The following is a 20,648-nucleotide window of genomic DNA, read 5'->3' as shown; positions in this document are numbered from 1 at the left end:
AAAATTTGGCGCCTCAATTATCGTTGAGCACAAGGGCAGCGCCTTTGCAAAATAGGTTGCGTTTGTTCCCCCTTTCTCAAAACATTATTTTCATTGTGGTGCAGCTGCTTAAGGATGCTGCAACTTCACAAAGGAAGACATTGGCTGCTAGAAATAACGCTCGTTTCGAGATCCGAGAGCCAATTGTGGGAGTGTAACGCATCACCTATTCGAGGAATACCGCCAAGTCACTGCTGCAACTGTAATAACAACAAAAATAATGACAATCACGCAGGTGTAAAAAAATGTTTTTATTTTTATGCCTGCCTCGTCAATGAACATTGCGAGTTCTGTAACCGTTCGTTTACCTTGTACAGTAATTACCTGAAATATTTTAACGTTTATAGAGCACTGTCATCAAGCGTTAAAATTCAAAAGCATTAGCTCTATCGAAAATTAGTAAAAACAGCGATAATTTTGCAATAATGACAAATTGTAAACAATATACTTCGGATCTTCCATAAGGCAATGCGCGACCATCGTACATCTTCCTCAAGTAGAACGTTTTGCGGGCACCCAGAAAATATCAAACTCCTTTAAAAATCTAGAAGAACAGCTGTCGTTAAATAATCGCATGAGGTGCGATTATGACAGCAGCTGATGTGGACACTTCAATAACCTTCGAACGCCTCCAGGAACCAATGTGGCAGCCCGTAAAGGTTCCCGGGATCTGTCAGGCGCTTGCAGACAACTTCGCCTGAAGTAGGCACGTACTCGAAAATGTAGGCGTTCCTGCGGGTCAGAAAACAGCCTGCTGCAGCGAAAGAATGACATGTACATCAAAGTCACCTTTAAAAAAACATCTCTAGCGCAACACAAACAAGACACTCATGATCGCTGTCTTCCAAGAGCTGTAACATCCTCTCGACACAGCATATTGACACGTGTACTTGTCTTTATCGGGCGTCAAGTTTTGCCGCCGAACAAATGTTATCGCACAGCGCGGGACGCGCCTGCATGTATCCGAAGTTTCTGGAAAGTTATCGATGCTTCTATCCGCTGTGTGTTGTCGCCGAACGTTGTGTTATCTGATTTCATCGCTTGACACGAATGGTGTAGAACATTTTAGAAGGCATGCGGGTCCCAACGTTTAATCTGGAACATTCGATGATTGCTGTATAAAAGCCCACGCGCTTGACCCGCTGATCAGATTTTCGACGATCGCCGAGCGTGTTCGCCGCTATCATTGTGCTATAAGTGAACCCTGTTTTGTGGGCACAGGTTCGCCCAATAAAAGATAGTTTAGTCGTTCACAGTATTGCTACTGTGTTATTCAACGTCACCACCACGTGACATCTGGTGGAGGTGCTTGTGCCTTCATATACCGAACGCCCCCGCAAAGCCGCGATCCAAGCCCGAAGCCCGACGACAAAACCAAAGTCGCCCAAGACCAGCGTGCTAGCCGCCGACTGCAAGGACTGCCCCCGGAGCATGGACGTCTACCTGAGAAGACCAAAAAGATTGTGGACAAGGCAACCCCAATGGCAGCCTCAGCATCCCCCATCGTGCTGCAGCGGCCCAGGGACCCTCCGACGTTCCGTGGATCAACATTCGAGGACCCGGAAACCTGGCTCGAGACGTATGAGAGGGTCGCTACGTTTAACAGTTGGGACAGTGACGACAAGCTGCGGCATGTCTATTTCGCACTGGAAGACGCCGCCAGGACCTGGTTCGAGAATCGAGAAGCCACTTTAACGACATGGGACCTGTTCCGAAGCGGCTTCTTACAAACGTTTACAAGCGTCGTTCGAAAAGAGCGAGCCCAAGCACTACTATAAACCAGAGTGCAGCTGCCAAACGAGACGATCGCGATCTTCACGGAGGAGATGGCCCGTCTTTTCCGGCACGCCGGCCCGGAAATGTCAGAGGAGAAAAAAGTCCGCTTCCTGATGCGGGGCGTCAAGCGAGAACTTTTCGCAGGACTTATTCGTCACCCGCCGAAGACCGTAGCTGAGTTTTCTGCAGAGGCATCGACGATCGAGAAAACTCTGGAGATGCGCACCCGGCAATATAACCGCCAGGGGCTCACGCCGCAGCACGCCATCCAAGGACTGGATTCCGGCGACCTTCAGGAGACCATCAGGGCCATTGTTGGCGAAGAACTGCGCAAGGTCCTGCCTTCGTCGCAGCCCCAAGTGGCTTCGATCGCCGACATCGTGAAAGAAGTAGTTCAGCGATCGCTCGGAGTTCCCGAGTTACAACCACAATCATCGCAGCCCCAGCCAGAAGCGGTGACCTACGCCGCCGTCGCCCGCCGTCAAGGTCCCCCTCCACCACCGCGCCAGGGCCCTGCAACGCCGCAATTCCGCCGACCACCGCCGCCGCCGCCATCACGCCCACCCGTCGCCCAGCGCAGCTACCCGAGAAAGACAGACATTTGGCGAGCCCCCGACCACCGGCCGCTCTGCTGTCACTGCGGAGAAGCCGGCCATGTGTATCGCCGATGCCCATACCGCGACATGGGACTGAGAGGGTTCGCCGTCAACGCGCCGCGTCCAATGCTTGGAGAGCGCCCACGTGACATCGCCGACTACATCGCCGCTACTCAATGGAGCCCTCGACGACCATCCCGTTCGCCGTCACCAGGCCGCTACCTGTCGCCGCAGCGCCGACCATACACCGGCCCAGCCCGGGGCCGCTCTGCGAGCCCATATCCGGAAAACTAAAAGCAGCAACCGATGGAGGTGCGGTTGCTGTTCGTCGAACTGACGAAGATCCTCCGGCGTCGACGAACACGACGAAGAAACCATCTCGACGACCTAATGACGACACGCCGCCATCCCGAAGAAGTCGCGAAGCCAAGACTACACCGACGAAAGACGACTTGACGACGCAACGTTCCAGCTTCAGTTCAACACGACGCAGCCGTGATCCGACGCCAAGACCCAACTGCAACGCCAGGCAAAGAACCACCGACCTCGACGTACTTCTAGACGGCCACGCAGTCACTGCCTTAGTCGACACAGGGGCCGATTACTCTGTAATGAGTGGACACATCGCCGCCCAGTTAAAGAAGGTTAAGACTGCATGGGAGGGTCCCCAAATTCGGACCGCTGGAGGACACCTCATTACGCCAACTGGAATCTGCACGGCAAGAATTACCATTCATGACCGGACTTACCCTGCCACCTTCGTTATCCTGCAACAGTGTTCGCGAGACGTCATTCTCGGCATGGACTTCCTGAACCAACACGGCGCAATCATTGACCTGAAGTCGAAGTCCATAACACTGTCGGAAGATCGAGCGATACCACCGGAGAGCTCTAGTAGTCGCATTGCCTTAAGTGTGCTCGAAAGTCAAGTCAGCATCCCGCCTAGCTCCAGCATTGTCGTTTCCGTAGGCACCAAAACGCCTGCCGACGTAGAAGGCGTCATCAAGGGTGACCAACGTGTACTGCTAGACCGTGAAATTTGCGTTGCAAGAGGGATCGCTCGACTGCATGGAGGGAAAACTGAAATGTTGCTGACAAACTTCAGCCAGGAGTTCAAGCACATCAACAAGGGCACGACGATCGCGTACATCGAAGAAATTCTGGAAACCAGTAATGCGTTTGTCCTCTCGGATTCCGCCGCATCTAGCCCGACGACCATGGTTCCCGAACCAGACTACGACATTAACCCAAGTCTCTCCGTGATTAAGCAACAGCAGCTCAAAAGTCTGCTCCAACGATACAAAGGCTGCTTTTCGACGTCTTCGAGGATTCGACAAACACCAGTTGCCAAGCATCGCATAATAACCGAGGAAAGCGCTCGACCACTCCGCCAGAGCCCTTACCGAGTTTCGCCGCGAGAACGGGAAGCTATAAGACAAGTCGACGAGATGCTGCGCGACGACATCATCCAGCCGTCGAAAAGCCCGTGGGCATCCCCTGTTGTCTTGGTGAAGAAAAAGGACGGCACCTTACGTTTCTGCGTCGATTATCGTCGACTGAACAAAATCACAAAGAAGGATGTCTACCCCCTACCACGGATAGACGACGCATTAGATCGGCTCTGCAATGCAAAATACTTCTCGTCGATGGATCTCAAGTCTGGCTACTGGCAAATAGAAGTCGACGAGAGAGATCGCGAAAAAACCGCCTTCATCACGCCAGACGGCCTCTACGAGTTCAAGGTCATGCCATTCGGACTCTGCTCGGCGCCTGCAACATTCCGGCGCGTCATGGACACGGTGTTAGCAGGATGGAAGTGGCAGACCTGTCTTGTTTACTTGGATGACGTCGTCGTCTTCGCCGAAAATTTCGACGATCACCTTAGGCGGCTTGCGACAGTACTAGAGGCCATCAAGTCATCAGGGCTCACTCTGAAGCCAGAAAAGTGCCGCTTCGCTTACGATGAGCTTCTATTCCTAGGCCACGTCATCAGCAAGTCTGGAGTTCGCCCCGACCCACAGAAGACAGCTGCCATTGCAAAGTTCCCGCAGCCCATCGACAAGAAGGCATTGCGTAGATTTCTTGGCATGTGTGCCTACTACAGGCGATTTGTCAAGGACTTTTCACGTATCGCTGAGCCGCTGACACAGCTAACTAAATCTGACGTCGAGTTCAAGTGGGAAACGCCGCAGGCCGACGCATTTCAAGAACTCAAACGACGCATGCAGTCGCCGCCCATACTTGCGCACTTCGACGAGCACGCCGATACCGAAATCCACACTGACGCCAGTAGCCTAGGCCTCGGTGCCGTGCTAGTCCAGAGAAAAGATGGTCATGAACACGTGATAGCTTACGCTAGCCGGTCGTTGTCAAAAGCGGAAGGCAATTATTCTACAACCGAAAAGGAATGCCTCGCCATCGTTTGGGCTACAGCGAAATTTCGCCCGTACCTATATGGCAGGCCATTCAAAGTCGTCAGCGACCATCACGCTTTGTGTTGGCTAGCGAATTTAAAGGATTCTTCAGGACGGCTGGCGCGGTGGAGCCTAAGACTGCAAGAATATGATATCACTGTAACCTATAAGTCCGGACGAAAACACTCTGATGCCGATTGCCTATCACGCGCCCCCATTGACTCGCCGCCGCAAGATGACGAAGATGACGACGCCTTCCTCGGCATTTTAAGCGCAGAAGACTTCGCTGAACAGCAGCGAGCAGACCCGGAGTTGAAAAACCTCATCGAGTATTTGGAAGGGCACACCGACGTTGTCCCTAGGGCATTTAAGTGAGGATTATCTTCGCTCTCGCTTCAAAACAACCTACTTGTAAAGAAGAACTTCTCACCAGTGCGCGCCAACTACCTTCTTGTTGTCCCGTCAGGACTGCGTCCAGAAGTATTGTACGCCCTACACGACGATCCAACCGCTGGGCACCTTGGATTCTCTCGGACGCTGTCGAGGATACAGGAAAGGTATTATTGGCCGCGCCTGACCGCCGATGTCGCCCGTTATGTCAGAACATGCCGAGACTGTCAGCGACGCAAGACACCACCGACAAGACCAGCCGGATTGCTACAGCCAATCGAGCCTCCTTGCCGACCATTCCAGCAGATCGGGATGGACTTGTTGGGACCCTTTCCGACGTCAACAACCGGAAATAAGTGGATAGTCGTGGCGACGGACTACCTCACCCGCTTCGCTGAAACTAAAGCACTGCCGAAAGGTAGCGCCGCCGAAGTAGCGAAATTCTTTGTCGAACACATCCTTCTGCGACATGGCTCCCCAGAAGTCCTCATCACCGACAGAGGAACGGCCTTTACAGCGGAGCTCACCCAGGCCATTCTGCAATACAGTCAGACAAGGCACAGGAGGACAACTGCCTACCACCCACAGACGAATGGTCTTACGGAGCGGCTGAATAAGACCCTCACCGACATGCTGGCAATGTACGTCGACGTCGAACACAAGACCTGGGATGCCGTCCTGCCGTACGTAACATTCGCTTACAACACGGCGGTGCAAGAAACAACACAGATCACGCCGTTCAAGTTGGTTTACTGCAGGAACCCGACGACGACGCTTGACGCCATGCTGCCCCACGTAACGGACGAAGAGAATCTTGACGTCGCTACCTATCTCCAGCGCGCCGAAAAAGCCCGACAGCTCGCCCGCCTGCGAATCAAGAACCAGCAGAGGACCGACAGCCGACACTACAACCTCCGACGACGCTTCGTCGAGTACCAGCCCGGCGACCGTGTTTGGGTATGGACCCCGATACGCCGACGAGGACTGAGTGAGAAACTATTGCGACGCTATTTCGGACCCTACAAGGTCATCCGACGTATTGGCGCACTGGACTATGAGGTCGTGCCAGACGGCATTTCGCATTTACAGCGACGTCGCGCACGACCTGAAGTGGTCGACGTGGTGCGTCTTAAACCATTTTACAGACGCTAACGAACTTTCCTTATTTCGCCTTTTTCTTTGCTATGAGTGCTTACTTATTAGTTTCGTTTGTTTGCAGCATCGGGTCGATGCTTTTTAAGAGGGGGGTATTGACACGTGTACTTGTCTTTATGGGGCGACAAGTTTTGCCGCCGAACAAATGTTATCGCACAGCGCGGGACGCGCCTGCATGTATCCGAAGTTTCTGGAAAGTTAGCGATGTTTCTATCCGCTGTCTGTTGTCGCCGAACGTTGTGTTATCTGATTTCATCGCTTGACACGAATGGTGTAGAACATTTTAGAAGGCATGCAGGTCCCAACGTTTAATCTGGAACATTCGATGATTGCTGTATAAAAGCCCACGCGCTTGACCCGCTGATCAGATTTTCGACGATCGCCGAGCGTGTTCGCCGCTATCATTGAGCTATAAGTGTACCCTGTTTTGTGGGCACAGGTTCGCCCAATAAAAGATAGTTTAGTGGTTCACAGTATTGCTACTGTGTTATTCAACGTCACCACCACGTGACAATATAGTCATACTACACCTTCCAGTAGCAGACTCTATGAGCACATACATCTGGGTAACATGATCTCCTCCCAAGGATCAAAACTTGATCTAAGGAGGAGATCATGTTTTGATCCTGATCGTGAGATCAAAACTGAAGGCCCAACATTCAAGGCCAGAACACATATTTTTTTTATAAAGTAACTTCAATGGCACCAGAGAGCTTCATAACTAGAGTCAATCACTGGGGCCGCGTGCTTTGTTCATTCGGAGATGCTTCATAAGCGCAATGAAGGTCTCACAGATGGCAGGGTGGTTTAAGCTTTCGTAGCTTATAGAACAAATAAGATACAAAGGGGGTCAGACACAACCTTCATGTTGGGTGGTTAAAGTTGACTCACCGACATTTATCTGGCTGCGCGTGAGATGTAGCGAAATAATTGCTTTGGAGATCAGCAAATAGCTCGAACTTTGAGAAACTTTCAGTTTTTAGTAGTTTCAGATTCTGACAAAGTATTGCTTTCTTTACACTGTGTGTTCTTATGGTCATATTTTGAGTGTCTGACACCTTTTATGTCGGCATTCGAAAAATACGAGTAATTATATTACGTTTTGTGTGCTTGGCCTACATATCTCCTCTAAAAATTTCCTGTTTCATGTAGTTAAGAGCAACGAACTGGTACATCCCTTACAAAAGCTACAATCAAAGACAGCAAAAACCACGACGGCTCGTTTCTATATCAGCACCTTGCTAGTCAAGTCATTCGACAACATTATGAACTTAGCATCGCGAACCAAATGAGCCGTTTCACGTACTCAGGGTACCTCTAAAAGCTCATGGCTTCAGTGGCAGAAGACTTACTGAGTATGTCAACGAAACGGATGTATCGGGACCCAATAATAGGGCTTTAAAGACACGATGTCGTACCTTATAAGCAAAGTTTCCCACATTATGCGGAATATATCCTGTCAATATTCTTCATATGGTGCTTTGTACACCTGTGCTATTGTCAGGGCTGTGCAGAAAGGTAAGTTTCAGAAAAAAAGGAATCCTGTTACTGCTCAATCATGAACTATAGCACTGTTTTGGAAAAATACGCTGTTCTGCATACAACTACTTGAAAGCGGTATGGAAGCCCGCGAATGCAGACAACGACACAAATCGATGCGCATTCCACCCCGTTCTAATGTTGTGTGCAGGACAGCGGGCTCATCCGAGGCAATATATGAACTCACCAGAATTCCAACGTTACATTAAATACCACAATATCGCTTCTATCTTTTGTGCCGCGCGAGTTCTTTATTTCATTCATTTGAATCATTATAAGGTTTACGCTGAGAAAAGAGGCAGGTTCCTAATATGAAGTTCAGCTGTGCACATCACTAGAATAAAGTTTCCTTGAAACACTGTTAAAGATATAATAGAATGAACTCGTCATAAAGGTCGTCGTCTCACGAATCACATTATGCAAAAATGTTTCTAAAGCTTCAAGTATTAGTGAAGTTGTCGCATCGACGCGTCACTTTGTCTTTTTGTCAAGGTATAGTGCCGCAAGCTACACACAGAGGTGAAGCCAGGACGCTTCCCTCCATACTCAACTGCGCCGCTCCGAATTCTCTCCGCTCCGGAAAGCATTCCGGCATCCTTCATCAAAGTACAGAGAAAGGGCTCGTCGCAGAAACCCGTGACGGCTGCGATAGACTAAGCTACGCAAAACGCTTTTGGGCGCGCGGAGGAGTGTTGACTGTGCCCAACGTGCCATAAAAGCACTTTTGAACTTTTTAAGTGAGACTGGTTTAGACGATCGCCTCTAGAAGCTGTGAGACGTGTAGTCAGTGCGAAATGTGTTTGCGCAAAAACGTTTTGTGGCAAGATTACTTTTTGTATGGACAAGATTAGTCTTAGTGTATTGCGTCTCCAGTGCGCATCCGCATATTGGACAACGTGTATATAGTATCTCATTGTACCATATCATAATCATCCGCCACCTACCTTTCCCTGTATTTCCCACTTCCCCATTCCCCAGTGAGGAGTAGCAGGCTAGAGACACGCTCTCCAGGCCGACCTCTCCTCCTTTCTCTCCATTAAAATTTACTCCTCCTACGCAAAACGCGGCTGACATCTCTGACGCCACGCGCAGCAGGAGCAACCGGCAGTGCAAGGATTATATTATTTTCGGTCTATTTGGGACCACAGACATACATATGTTCAAATTAGTACACTCAAATATAGCAATTATGCGTAACAGAGAAGGTATCGCGGTAGCTAAATCAGCCAATAGAGCTGCTCTGTATGCTGCTTGCGATGACACTGCATGATAAGACGGAAGCGAGTGCAAGCAATCGTTTGCCCAGTTTGATGAGACACTACTAAGATACATATTGTTACGTCCAAGCGCGTCAAAGGGACGCGGGGATCAAGAAGAGGGGGGAAGAGGAGAACGAAGACTGTGCAGCGGCCATTCCTGTTGTTCGTAGCCTGCCGTTCCTGCTCTCGCACGCCTCAATAAACCCCTTTTCCCCGTGCTTGTAACAAATTGGTGGAGGTGCGGGGTACACCTCGTAACCACGGAGCCTACGCTGCCTCAACTTCGCCGAAGCCGTCGACTTGCCGGACTTCCGCCACCATCACCTGACATGACTGAATACGCCTGCCAGATTCCCGAAGGTTCTGACGCGGCTTCAAGGCCAGCACCTGGCGTTCCGTGGCAATACTACCGGCTGCCACTCACTTTCGGAGGAAAAGCTGGAGAAGATGTCGACGAGTGGCTCACAAACTACCGAAGGGTGAGCCGATCTAATGGTTGGAACTCGACCGCGCAGTTGTCAAATGTTGTGTTTTCCCTTACCGACACAGCACTCGTCTGGTATGAGAATCACGAAGACACGCTCACTTCATGGGAGCTTTTCGTAGAGGAGCTCAGAGCGTGTTTTGGAGACTCTAGCGCAAAAAAGAAACGCGCCGAACAGACGCTTTCGCAAAGAGCTCAGATTCCCGGTGAGACCTGTACGACTTATATCGAAGAAGTGCTAAAACTGTGTAAAATAGTCAACTCTCAAATGTCTGAAGAGGACAAAGTTGGACACTTGTTGAAAGGGATAGCCGAAGACGTCTACAATTTTTTGATCGGCAAAGAAAGCTTGGATTCCGTGTCTGACGTCATTCGCCACTGCAGGACCTTTGAGACGCTGAAGATGCGACGGATAATACCGAAGTTTGGTCGCCTGGCGAATGTCACAACGGTGGCAAGTGTAGACCCGAGTTCGTGTGTTGACCTTCCATCAACAATACGGCAGATTGTTCGCGAAGAGTTGCTCCATCGGGAAGAGATGTACCGTTGCACACCCGGCATCGCTGGTGCGTACTTACCACACGAGATGCGAAACACGGCCGTTTCGACCGCATGGCAACCCACGGTTCACTCAGCGACCGTCGAGTATAGGTCTACTCCACAAACGAGAGGGACCCTGAGCTATCAAGATCATGACTACGACCAACGCCCTCGCCGCACGCACGCCTCCGGGCGGCCGATGCCTAGCCATGATGAATGGGACCCACCTGCTGGCTATGCAGTCGACAGCAACATGCGTGACTACGTGCAAGAACATCGAAATTTGCGGCATCTGCCGGTGTGTTTCCACTGCGGTGTCACGGGCCACATAGCGAGATTTTGCAATCGTCGCCCAACAACGTGGAATCGTCGATCGGGGTCTTCAACAAGGACCACACCTTTTACGAGGACAACTCAACAGCCATGCACCACCTCTTGGTCAGCTGGCGTCCCTCCCGGCAACGATTACTGGCAGCGAAGCTTCCGGAGCCGCTCGCCGGCATCTGACAGGAGTTTGACGCCATCGCCAGCTTCTCGTGCACCGCGTTTACGTCAATCTCCATCGCCAGTGCGTCGCTCAGCCTCGCCTTCACCACTGGAAAACTAGCTAGCGCGGCCGATGGGGGTGAGGTCGCTCGACACGTGCTATCGCCAGAAATGCCCCCTGCAGTTGCTATGATTAAGAACAAAGTGCATGTACTTGTTGATGGTGTTCCTACAATGGCTTTAGTGGATACTGGGGCAACTGTATCCGTAATGAGTCTAAGTTTTAAAGGTCGGTTGGGGCGCAAAGTTGTATTTCCGTGGGACCAGGCTGCAACGTTTTGTGGAGTGAGCGGCGAGTCGTTGCGCCCTGTTTGTGTGTGCACTGCTGAAGTGTCCCTGGCTGGTGGAGTTTTCGCGACGGAGTTTGTAGTTATTTCCCGATCGACGCACGAAGTGATTTTGGGCATCGACTTTTTGCGGCAGTGTGGTGCGACCGTTGATTGTCGCACGGGGGAAGTTTGCGTCGATGGCCATGTTTCGTCCGGGCTCTTAGGGGAGACTTGTAGTCAAGGTGAACTTTGTGTGTCTGCAGATACTGTTGTGCCTGCGTCCACCTCGGTGTGCGTGCCGGTTGTATGTCGCGGTGAAGTTCCAGACAGTTTAGATGCCTCCGTAGAGCCAATGCATCTAAATCTTGTGAAGAAGAACGTTTTTGTCCCTCATTGTGTGGTATCCATCGGCAACGGGCGTGCTGGCTTGTGGACGGCCAACTGCTCGGCAGAACCCGTCCTGCTTCCAGACGGCATGAAACTCGCCTACTTTACAGAATACACGTCTTCGTCCGTAGCCGTACTAACAGACTCGCCATGTGAACCTGCTGACCTTCGCCAAGTCTCAGACAAAAAGCTTCTGTCAATGATAAACAAGTCGCTCAGTACAAGGGAGCGCCATACCTTGGTGGATACGCTTTCTAAGCATCTGTCAGTGTTTGACTTTGCGCAGCCGGACAAAGCGTTCTCGATTCCCGAGTCACGAACGCGCCATACTATCGATACGGGATCTGCGCGCCCGATCAGGCAAAAGCCTTATCGTGTGTCGCCTAACGAGCGCAAGATAATCGGGGAACAAGTGAGTGACATGATGAAAAATGGGATAATACAAGAGTCCTCGAGTCCTTGGGCAGCTCCGGTCATACTCGTCAGAAAGAAAGACGGCAACTGGAGATTTTGCGTCGATTATCGAAGATTAAACGCCATGACTAAGAAGGATGTCTACCCGCTGCCCCGGATTGATGATGCAATTGATTGCCTTCATTCGGCCTCTTATTTTTCTTCAGTGGACCTGCGCTCAGGATATTGGCAAATCCCGATACACCCGACAGACAGAGAGAAAACAGCCTTCATAACCCCGGATGGATTATTCGAATTCAATGTGATGCCATTTGGGTTGTGCAACGCTCCAGCAACCTTTGAAAGGTTCATGGACACCATTCTGCGTGGGTTAAAATGGAACATCTGTATGTGCTATCTTGACGACGTTGTTATATTCGGGCGCACATTCAATGAGCACAATACGCGCCTGGATACTGTCCTCGACTGCATCAAAAACGCCGGCCTGGTTCTGAACTCCAAGAAATGTAAATTTGGTGACCGTCAAACCCTTGTGCTGGGTCATCTTGTTGACAAAGACGGTATCCAGCCTGATCCTCTCAAGACGGCAGCTGTCGAAGCATTCAGTGCACCGCAGTCAGTGAAGCAACTTCGTAGTTTTCTGGGTCTTTGCTCTTACTTTCGCCGATTTATTCCTGGTTTTGCTGACGTCGCTTATCCTCTGACAAATCTGCTACATAAAGACGCACGGTTTGAGTGGACACCCGAGTGCGATTCTGCATTTCGTCAGCTGAAGTTCCTGTTAACCTCTCGACCTATCCTTCGCCACTTCAATCCTACTGCGCCGACAGAAATCCACACAGATGCTAGTGGCGTTGGTCTAGGTGCCGTATTGGTCCAACGCTATGATGACCGTCAGCACGTGATTGCTTATGCAAGCCGCTCATTAAGCAAACCTGAACGGAATTACACGGTGACAGAGCAAGAATGCCTCGCTGTAATCTTTGCGGTTCAGCGATTTCGCTCGTACTTGTACGGACGCCCATTCCAAGTCGTCACAGACCACCATTCCCTGTGCTGGCTCGTGAACCTTCGCGACCCTTGTGGTCGCCTTGCGCGCTGGGCTTTGAAGTTGCAGGAATATAACTTCACTGTTTCCTACAAGAGTGGCCGAAAACACGCTGACGCAGACTGCCTTTCCCGTATGCCGCTTGCCACGACGGACTGCGACGCAGACGACTTTGATCATCTCGTCGCTACTGTGACACCCGCTTTCCCAGATATCGATGCGTTCAAAACAGAGCAACGGACAGACACTAAATTGGAGCCACTCTTTACTTCTGCCCATTCAAGTGCAACAAGCAGCTACTGTGTACGTGACGGGCTCCTGTACAAAAGGAACTACTCAAGCACGGGTGCACGCTTCCTTCTAGTGGTGCCGGAGCGTCTCCGGCCAGCAATCCTTCAGGCTATGCACGATGACCCTACCTCTGGTCACTTAGGCACAGTGCGCACACTTTATCGCATTCAAGAACGCTTTTACTGGCCCCGGATGCGACATTCGGTTGAGTTTTATGTCGCCAGCTGCATACAGTGCCAACGTCGGAAACGCCCAACCACTGCCCCATCTGGTCTCCTTCAACCTGTGCCGCCTTCCAGCTCACCCTTTCGGCAAGTTGGAATTGATCTGTTAGGCCCTTTTCCAAAGTCATCTAAGGGGAACCGCTGGATAATTGTCTGCGCCGACTATTTCACACGCTATTGCGAGACGGCGGCTATACCATCAGCAACTGCCACCGAAGTGTCGCTTTTCTTACTTCACGCTATTGTTCTACGACATGGACCACCTGGTGTTATCATAAGCGACCGGGGACGTCAATTCACGGCGGATATAGTGGAAGAGCTTGTGCGTTTGTGTAACTCGCACCTCAGGCACTCGACGCCATATCATCCGCAAACGAACGGCCTCACTGAGCGCACTAATCGAACGATCACAAATATGCTTTCTATGTATGTTGCGTCCGATCACAAGAATTGGGATGAAGTTCTACCGTTTATTACTTACGCATACAACACCGCCAAGCACGAGACAACCGGCTACAGCCCCTTCTTCCTTCTATATGCTCGGCCGCCCCGGTATACGCTCGACACTGTCCTCCCTTTTTACCACCACGACAATCCTACGGTCACCGATACGCTGTGCCTCGCTGAAGAGGCTCGGAGACTTGCGCGTCTTCGGACTTTCGCATCACAAGAAAACTCCAAAGCCCGCTACGACGCACGACATCGGCCAGTTACATATAACCCTGGTGATCTCGTTTGGCTTTGGACTCCCGTAAGGAAGCGCGGTTTGTGTCAAAAGCTGCTGGCAAACTACGATGGACCGTATGTTGTCATCGACAAAGTCAGCGAAGTGGATTATACTCTCGCGCGCCTCACGAACACTGGTAGACGTTCTGCTAGGACACAAGTCGCGCATGTCGCACGGTTGAAATCATGCACGCCACGACAAGCTAGTTGACTCGCCCAGGGGGCTTTGTCTGCGAGGGGAGGTATGTTACGTCCAAGCGCGTCAAAGGGACGCGGGGATCAAGAAGAGGGGGGAAGAGGAGAACGAAGACTGTGCAGCGGCCATTCCTGTTGTTCGTAGCCTGCCGTTCCTGCTCTCGCACGCCTCAATAAACCCCTTTTCCCCGTGCTTGTAACAATATATATAGAAAAGTATCAGTCATAGCTCTCGTAGTATAGCCTTCTGGGCCGTTTCCTTTTTTTCTTTTTTTTCTTTGAAAGTAGTCCTATTAGTGTTATTATTACACGACGGTATTTCGCCCTCGTCAGCAGCAGTCCTTGAGATAGCTATTCTGGGGGTTAGCTTCCCACACTATGCGTCCTCGCACTTGTTTAAGCTTTTGCTAGACGCTAGAGCTATACTATGTCCGCGCAACCTTGAGCGATCGGAAAGCGCGTTTTCCCCTCTTGGCCGGCGGAGGAGGGAGGCTTCGTTCCGGCCGCGGAGCTCTCCACATCTCAGTAAGGTGCCTGGTGGTGGTCTCGTGCTGACGATGCCCTCTCGGTGAGTGCATATTTCCCCCTTCATCTTTTAAGAGGTTCAATACATACAAGCATTTGTCTCGCAAACCATATTTATTTCAAGGGAATTTTCCACGTCTCAATAATTTCTCTCGTCGTATTGGAGTGCTGATTGCCGTGTTATAGTTTGTTAACGAAGCTTCCCCTCAAGTCTAAATATTTTAAGGCAGTTTGTCGTGTGCGTATCATTGCCACGCATGCTTATATCGACTTCCGTTTCCCTACCACGGTTGTGCTTTAAAACCACGGCGCTGATATATTGCTTTCCTCTCCTTCCTTCTTCTCCGCCCTTAAACTGGCTCTCTTAACTACTACACGCAGAGACAAAGCAACAGCGTGCGCATGCGATCCCATAGATCAGATGAATACATATATATAGAAACGTATCAGTCATAGCTCTCGTAGTATACCCTTCTGGGCCGTTTCCTTTTTTTTCTTTTTTTTCTTTGAAAGCAGTCCTATTAGGGTTGTTATAATTACACGAAGGTATTTCGCCCTCGTTAGCAGCAGTCCTTGAGATAGCTATTCTGGCGGTTAGTTTCCCACGCCATGCGTCCTCGCACTTGTTTAAACTTTTCCTAGACGCTAGAGCTATACTATGTCCGCGCAACCTTGAGCGATCGGAAAGCGCGTTTTCCCCTCTTGTCCGGCGGAGAAGGGAGGCTTCGTTCCGGCCGCGGAGCTCTCCACATCTCAGTAAGGCGCCTGGTGGTGGTCTGGTGCTGACAATGCCCTCTCGGTGAGCGCATATTTCCCCACTCATCTTTTAAGAGGTTCAATACATAAAGCATTTGTCTCGCAAACCATCATAATTTCAAGGGAATTTTCTACGTCTCAATAATTTGTCTCGTCGTATTCGAGTGCTGATTGCCGTGTTATAGTTTGTTAACGAAGCTTCCCCTCAAGTGTAAATATTTTAAGGCAGTTTGTCGTGTGCGTATCATTGCCACGCATGCTTATATCGACTTCCGTTTCCCTACCACGGTTGCGCTTTAAAACCGACTGTCGCGGACATCATCAGTCCCTTTTCACGTAAGTATGAGGCTCGGAGCAGGAGCTATGGCGCTTGAAAGTAACCTATGGCTTGACGAACCAACCGACTGAGCTACCTTTCCGGGCAACATTGAAGGGTCACGAGTTCAAACCCTATGTTATGTTCCCTTTTTCCGCTTTTTCTTCTTTTTTGTTCCTTTTTTTTCTTTTTTTCTTTCCTTTTAATGTCTTTTCCTTCATTTTATCACTGTACGGAAACCCTCCTAAAAAAATTAAATATCCTCAATTATGTATGGCCACACATGTGCAGGTCATAAATACCGGGTTCAGTAGCCGAGTGCCATCCGTGCGGTATAACCGAGCTCAGATTGGTCAACCTTGACTCATCAAATAGGGCACCACTGTAGGTTAAATGGTCATTAAGGGTTAAGGACTGGATCCCAAGGGAAGGGAAGCGTAGCAGGGGGCGGCAGAAAGTTAGGTGGGCGGATGAGATAAAGAAGTTTGCAGGCACGGCATGGCCACAATTAGTACATGACCGGGGTTGTTGGAGAAGTATGGGAGAGGCCTTTGCTTTGCAGTGGGCGTAACCAGGCTGATGATGATGATGATGTAGGTTAAATGAGGCGTACAACTCCTGCGGGACACGCCGTAGTTGCTCAGTGGTTATGGTGTTAGACTGCTGAGCACGAGGTCGCGGGATCGGATCCCGGCCACGGCGGCCGCATTTCAAAGGGGGCGAAGTGCGAAAACACCCGTGTACTTAGACTTAGGTGCACGTTAAAGAACCCCAGGCGGTCGAAATTTCCGGGGTCCTCCATTACGGCGTGCCTCATAATCAGAAAGTGGTTTTGTCACGTAAAGCCCCATTATTTAATTTTTAATTTAACTCCTGCGGGGACGGTAGAGTATCCGTCTCCCGTGCAAGAGGACCGTGATTCAAATCCCGGTGCCGAACAATTCTCCACCAGAAAATACAAAAAAAAACCGTGTGATGAGAAAATTGCACAAACAGGCCTGGAGTGCGACTTGATCCCGGTGACCAGAACCGGTAACGCACTCTCTCACCAGAGCAGGATTGGCCACCCTGGTGCAGTACTTGGCCACAACCTCCTATATGAAAACAACAATCAAACCCCATCCCTCAATCCCCAGCAGCCGCGAAGCAACTGACCACGGCGGCGGTCAGATCTGTGACGCTGCAGAGGGTGCTAAGAATACCTGGCTCCAGACAGGCCGCCATTGGAATCTGAACCTGGCAACGTTTAACGTTAGAACGCTATTTAGTGAGGCGAGTCTAGCAGTGTTATTGGAGGAATTAGAGGGTAGTAAATGGGATATAATAGGGCTCAGTGAGGTTAGGAGGACAAAAGAAGCATGTACTGTGTTACTGGGGCTTAGCGGAGAGACGAGAACTAGGAGTCGGATTGCTGATTAATAAGGAAATAGCTGATAACATACAGGAATTCTATAGCATTAACGAGAGGGTGGCAGGTCTTGTTGTGAACCTGATAAGAGGTACAAATTTAAGGTGGTACAAGTCTATGCCCCTACATGCAGTCATGACCAGGAAGTCGAAAGCTTTTATGAAGACGTGGAATCGGCGATGGGTAAAGTCAAAACAAAACACACTATACTGATGGGCGACTTCAATGCCAAGGTAGGCAAGAAGCAGGCTGGAGACAAGTCAGTGGGGGAATATGGCATAGGCTCTAGGAACAGCAGAGGAGAATTATTAGTCGAGTTTGCAGAACAGAATAATATGCGGATAATGAATACCTTTCTCCGCAAGCGGGTTAGCCGAAAGTGGACGTGGAGGAGCCCGAATGGTGAGGCTAGAAATGAAATCGACTTCATACTCTGCGCGAACCCTGGCATCATACAAGATGTAAACGTGCTCGGCAAGGTACGCTGCAGTGACCATAGGATGGTAAGAACTCGAATTAGCCTAGACTTGAGGAGGGAACGGAAGAAACTGGTACACAAGAAGCCAATCAATGAGTTAGCGGTAAGAGGGAAACTAAAGGAATTCCGGATCAAGCTACCGAACAAGTATTCGGCTTTAACTCAGGAAGAGCACCTTAGTGTTGAAGCAATGAACGACAATCTCAAGGGCATCATTAAGGAGTGCGCAATAGAAGTCGGTGGTAACACCGTTAGACAGGAAACCAGTAAGCTATCGCAGGAGACGAAAGATCTGATCAAGAAACGCCAATGTATGAAAGCCTCTAACCCTACAGCTAGAATAGAACTGGCAGAACTTTTTAAGTTAATCAACAAGCGTAAGACAGCGGACATTAGCAACTATAATATAGATAGAATTGAACAGGCTCTCAGGAACGGAGGAAGCCTAAAAACAGTGAAGAAGAAACTAGGAATAGGCAAGAATCAAATGTGTGCGTTAAGGGACAAAGCCGGCAATATCGTTACTAATATGGATGAGATAGTTCAAATGGCTGAGGAGTTCTATAGATATTTATACAGTACCAGTGGCACCCACGACGATAGTGGAAGAGCGAATAGCCTAGAGGAATTCGAAATCCCCCAGGTAACGCCAGAAGAAGTAAAGAAAGCCTTAGGGGCTACGCAAAGGGGGAAGCCAGCTGGGGAGGATCAGGTAACAGCAGATTTGTTCAAGGATGGTGGTCAGGTTGTTCTAGAGAAACTGGCCACCCTGTATACGCAATGCCTCATAACCTCGAGCGTACTGGAATCTTGGAAGAACACTAACATAATCCTAATCCATAAGAAAGGGGACGCCAAAGACTTGAAAAATTATAGACCGATCAGCTTACTGTCCGTTGCCTACAAAGTATTTACTAAGGTAATCGCAAATAGAATCAGGAACACCTTAGACTTCTGTCAACCAAAGGACTAGGCAGGATTCCGTAAAGGCTACTCAACAATAGACCATATTCACACTATCAATCAAGTGATAGAGAAATGCGCAGAATATAACCAACCCTTATATATAGCTTTCATTGATTACGAGAAAGCGTTTGATTCAGTCGAAACCTCAGCAGTCATGGAGGCATTACGGAATCAGGGTGCAGATGAGCCATATGTAAAAATACTGGAAGATATCTATAGCGGCTCCACAGCCACCGTAGTCCTCCACAACGAAAGCAACAAAATCCCAATAAAAAAAAAGGCCCCAGGCAGGGAGATACGATCTCTCCGATGCTATTCACAGCATGTTTACAGGAGGTATTCAGAGGCCTGGAGTGGGAAGAATTGGGGATAAAAGTTGATGCAGAATACCTCAGCAACTTGCGATTCGCTGATGATATTGCCTTGCTTAGTAACTCAGGAGACCAATTGCAATGCATGCTCACTGACTTGGACAGGCAAAGCAGAAGGGTGGGTCTGAAAATTAATCTGCAGAAAACTAAAGTGTTGTTTAACAGTCTCGGAAGAGAACAGCAGTTTACGATAGGTAGCGAAGCACTGGAAGTGGTAAGGGAATACATCTACTTAGGGCAGGTAGTGACCACGGATCCGGATCTTGAGACTGAAATAACCAGAAGAATAAGAATGGGCTGGGGTGCGTTTGGCAGGCATTCTCACATTATGAACAGGAGGTTGCCATTATCCCTCAAGAGAAAAGTGTATACAGTAAAAGCTCGTTAATTCGAACCGCAAGGGGAAGCCGCTTCAGTTCGAATTAACGAAAGTTCGAACTAACGAAAGTGAAGGAGAGCAACAGTACACTGCGATTTGGAAGCAGTAGGGAATGTCAGAAATTTGGTGAGTCAGAAATTGATGGCGTGTGCCGCGGGCACACGCAATCTTCAAGTCGAAGCTCTGGGTCCGACTGTGCCACACCACTGATGTCCACCGAAACGAACGTTAGCCGAGGCTTAACACCATCACAATGAATCGCGACGGCCGATACCTCCTAAGCTGAAAACAGAGGTACACAACCGATGAAGACTGCCGAGACAAAGACGCCGAACATGTGAAGGTGGCGAAGGCCCTGATTCGTTCGTTCTTGATTGCAAGGGCAGCTGCGACGTACTTGATTCGCTGTGTTTTGGCGCTTGCTGTGCCATCTCCGCACAAAATTAGCAGCTGTACAAGATTTGCAAAGCCTCCGAGATTCGCAACGGGCAAGAAGTCTCGGAGGTTACGTAGAACGGAGAGGCGGCAGCCGCCGCTGCCTTCTGGCTGACCCCGCGTCGGTTAGATTTTTTTCCGATTTTGCCTTCTCTCGCCGTTCTCCCCGTTTCGGAGGCAATACAGCCTTGTGTGTAGGCAGTAGGCGCGTTTCTCTGGCCGTGTGCCAGGCGAGCGTAGTTCGAATTATCCGTGAGGGAACCTTCTCGCGTTCGAATTAACGGACTTTTTTATACATAGACTTCTGTGGAGCTTGGCCGGACCAAATGGTACAGTTCGAATTATCCATAAATTCGAATTATTGAAGTTCGAATTAACGAGCTTTCACTGTAATAGCTGTGTCTTACCAGTAGTCACCTACGGGGCAGAAATCTGGAGGCTTACGAAAAGGGTTCTACTCAAATTGTGGACGACGCAACGAGCTATGGAAAGAAGAATGATAGGTGTAACGTTAAGGGATAAGAAAAGAGCAGATTGGGTGAGGCAACAAACGCGGGTCAACGACATCTTAGTTCAAATCAAGAAAAAGAAATGGGCATGGGCCTGACATGTAATGAGGAGGGAAGATAACCGATGGTCACTAAGGGTTACGGACTGGATTCCAAGAGAAGGGAAACGTAGCAGGGGGCGGCAGAAAGTTAGGTGGCCGGATGACATTGAGA

The 20,648-nt window shown here is 49.8% G+C and overlaps 1 protein-coding gene across 1 annotated transcript in view; it reads right to left on the bottom strand.

Moving 5' to 3' along the window:
* Positions 1–271: 271 nt before the first annotated feature.
* Positions 272–20,648, bottom strand: part of LOC135909510 (decapping and exoribonuclease protein-like) — a 104,892-nt gene continuing 84,515 nt past the window's right edge. The window contains exon 6 of the mRNA XM_065441484.2: positions 272–771. Coding sequence (XP_065297556.1) covers positions 651–771 — 121 coding nt within the window. The 3' untranslated portion in view covers positions 272–650. The remainder of the gene's footprint in view (positions 772–20,648) is intronic.

Source organism: Dermacentor albipictus, chromosome 5 (assembly GCF_038994185.2).
Source record: "Dermacentor albipictus isolate Rhodes 1998 colony chromosome 5, USDA_Dalb.pri_finalv2, whole genome shotgun sequence".
In the NCBI taxonomy this organism is placed as follows: Eukaryota; Metazoa; Arthropoda; class Arachnida; order Ixodida; family Ixodidae; genus Dermacentor; species Dermacentor albipictus.
Note: the sequence above shows the minus strand (reverse complement) of the source record. Positions and strands in the feature narration are given on the sequence as shown.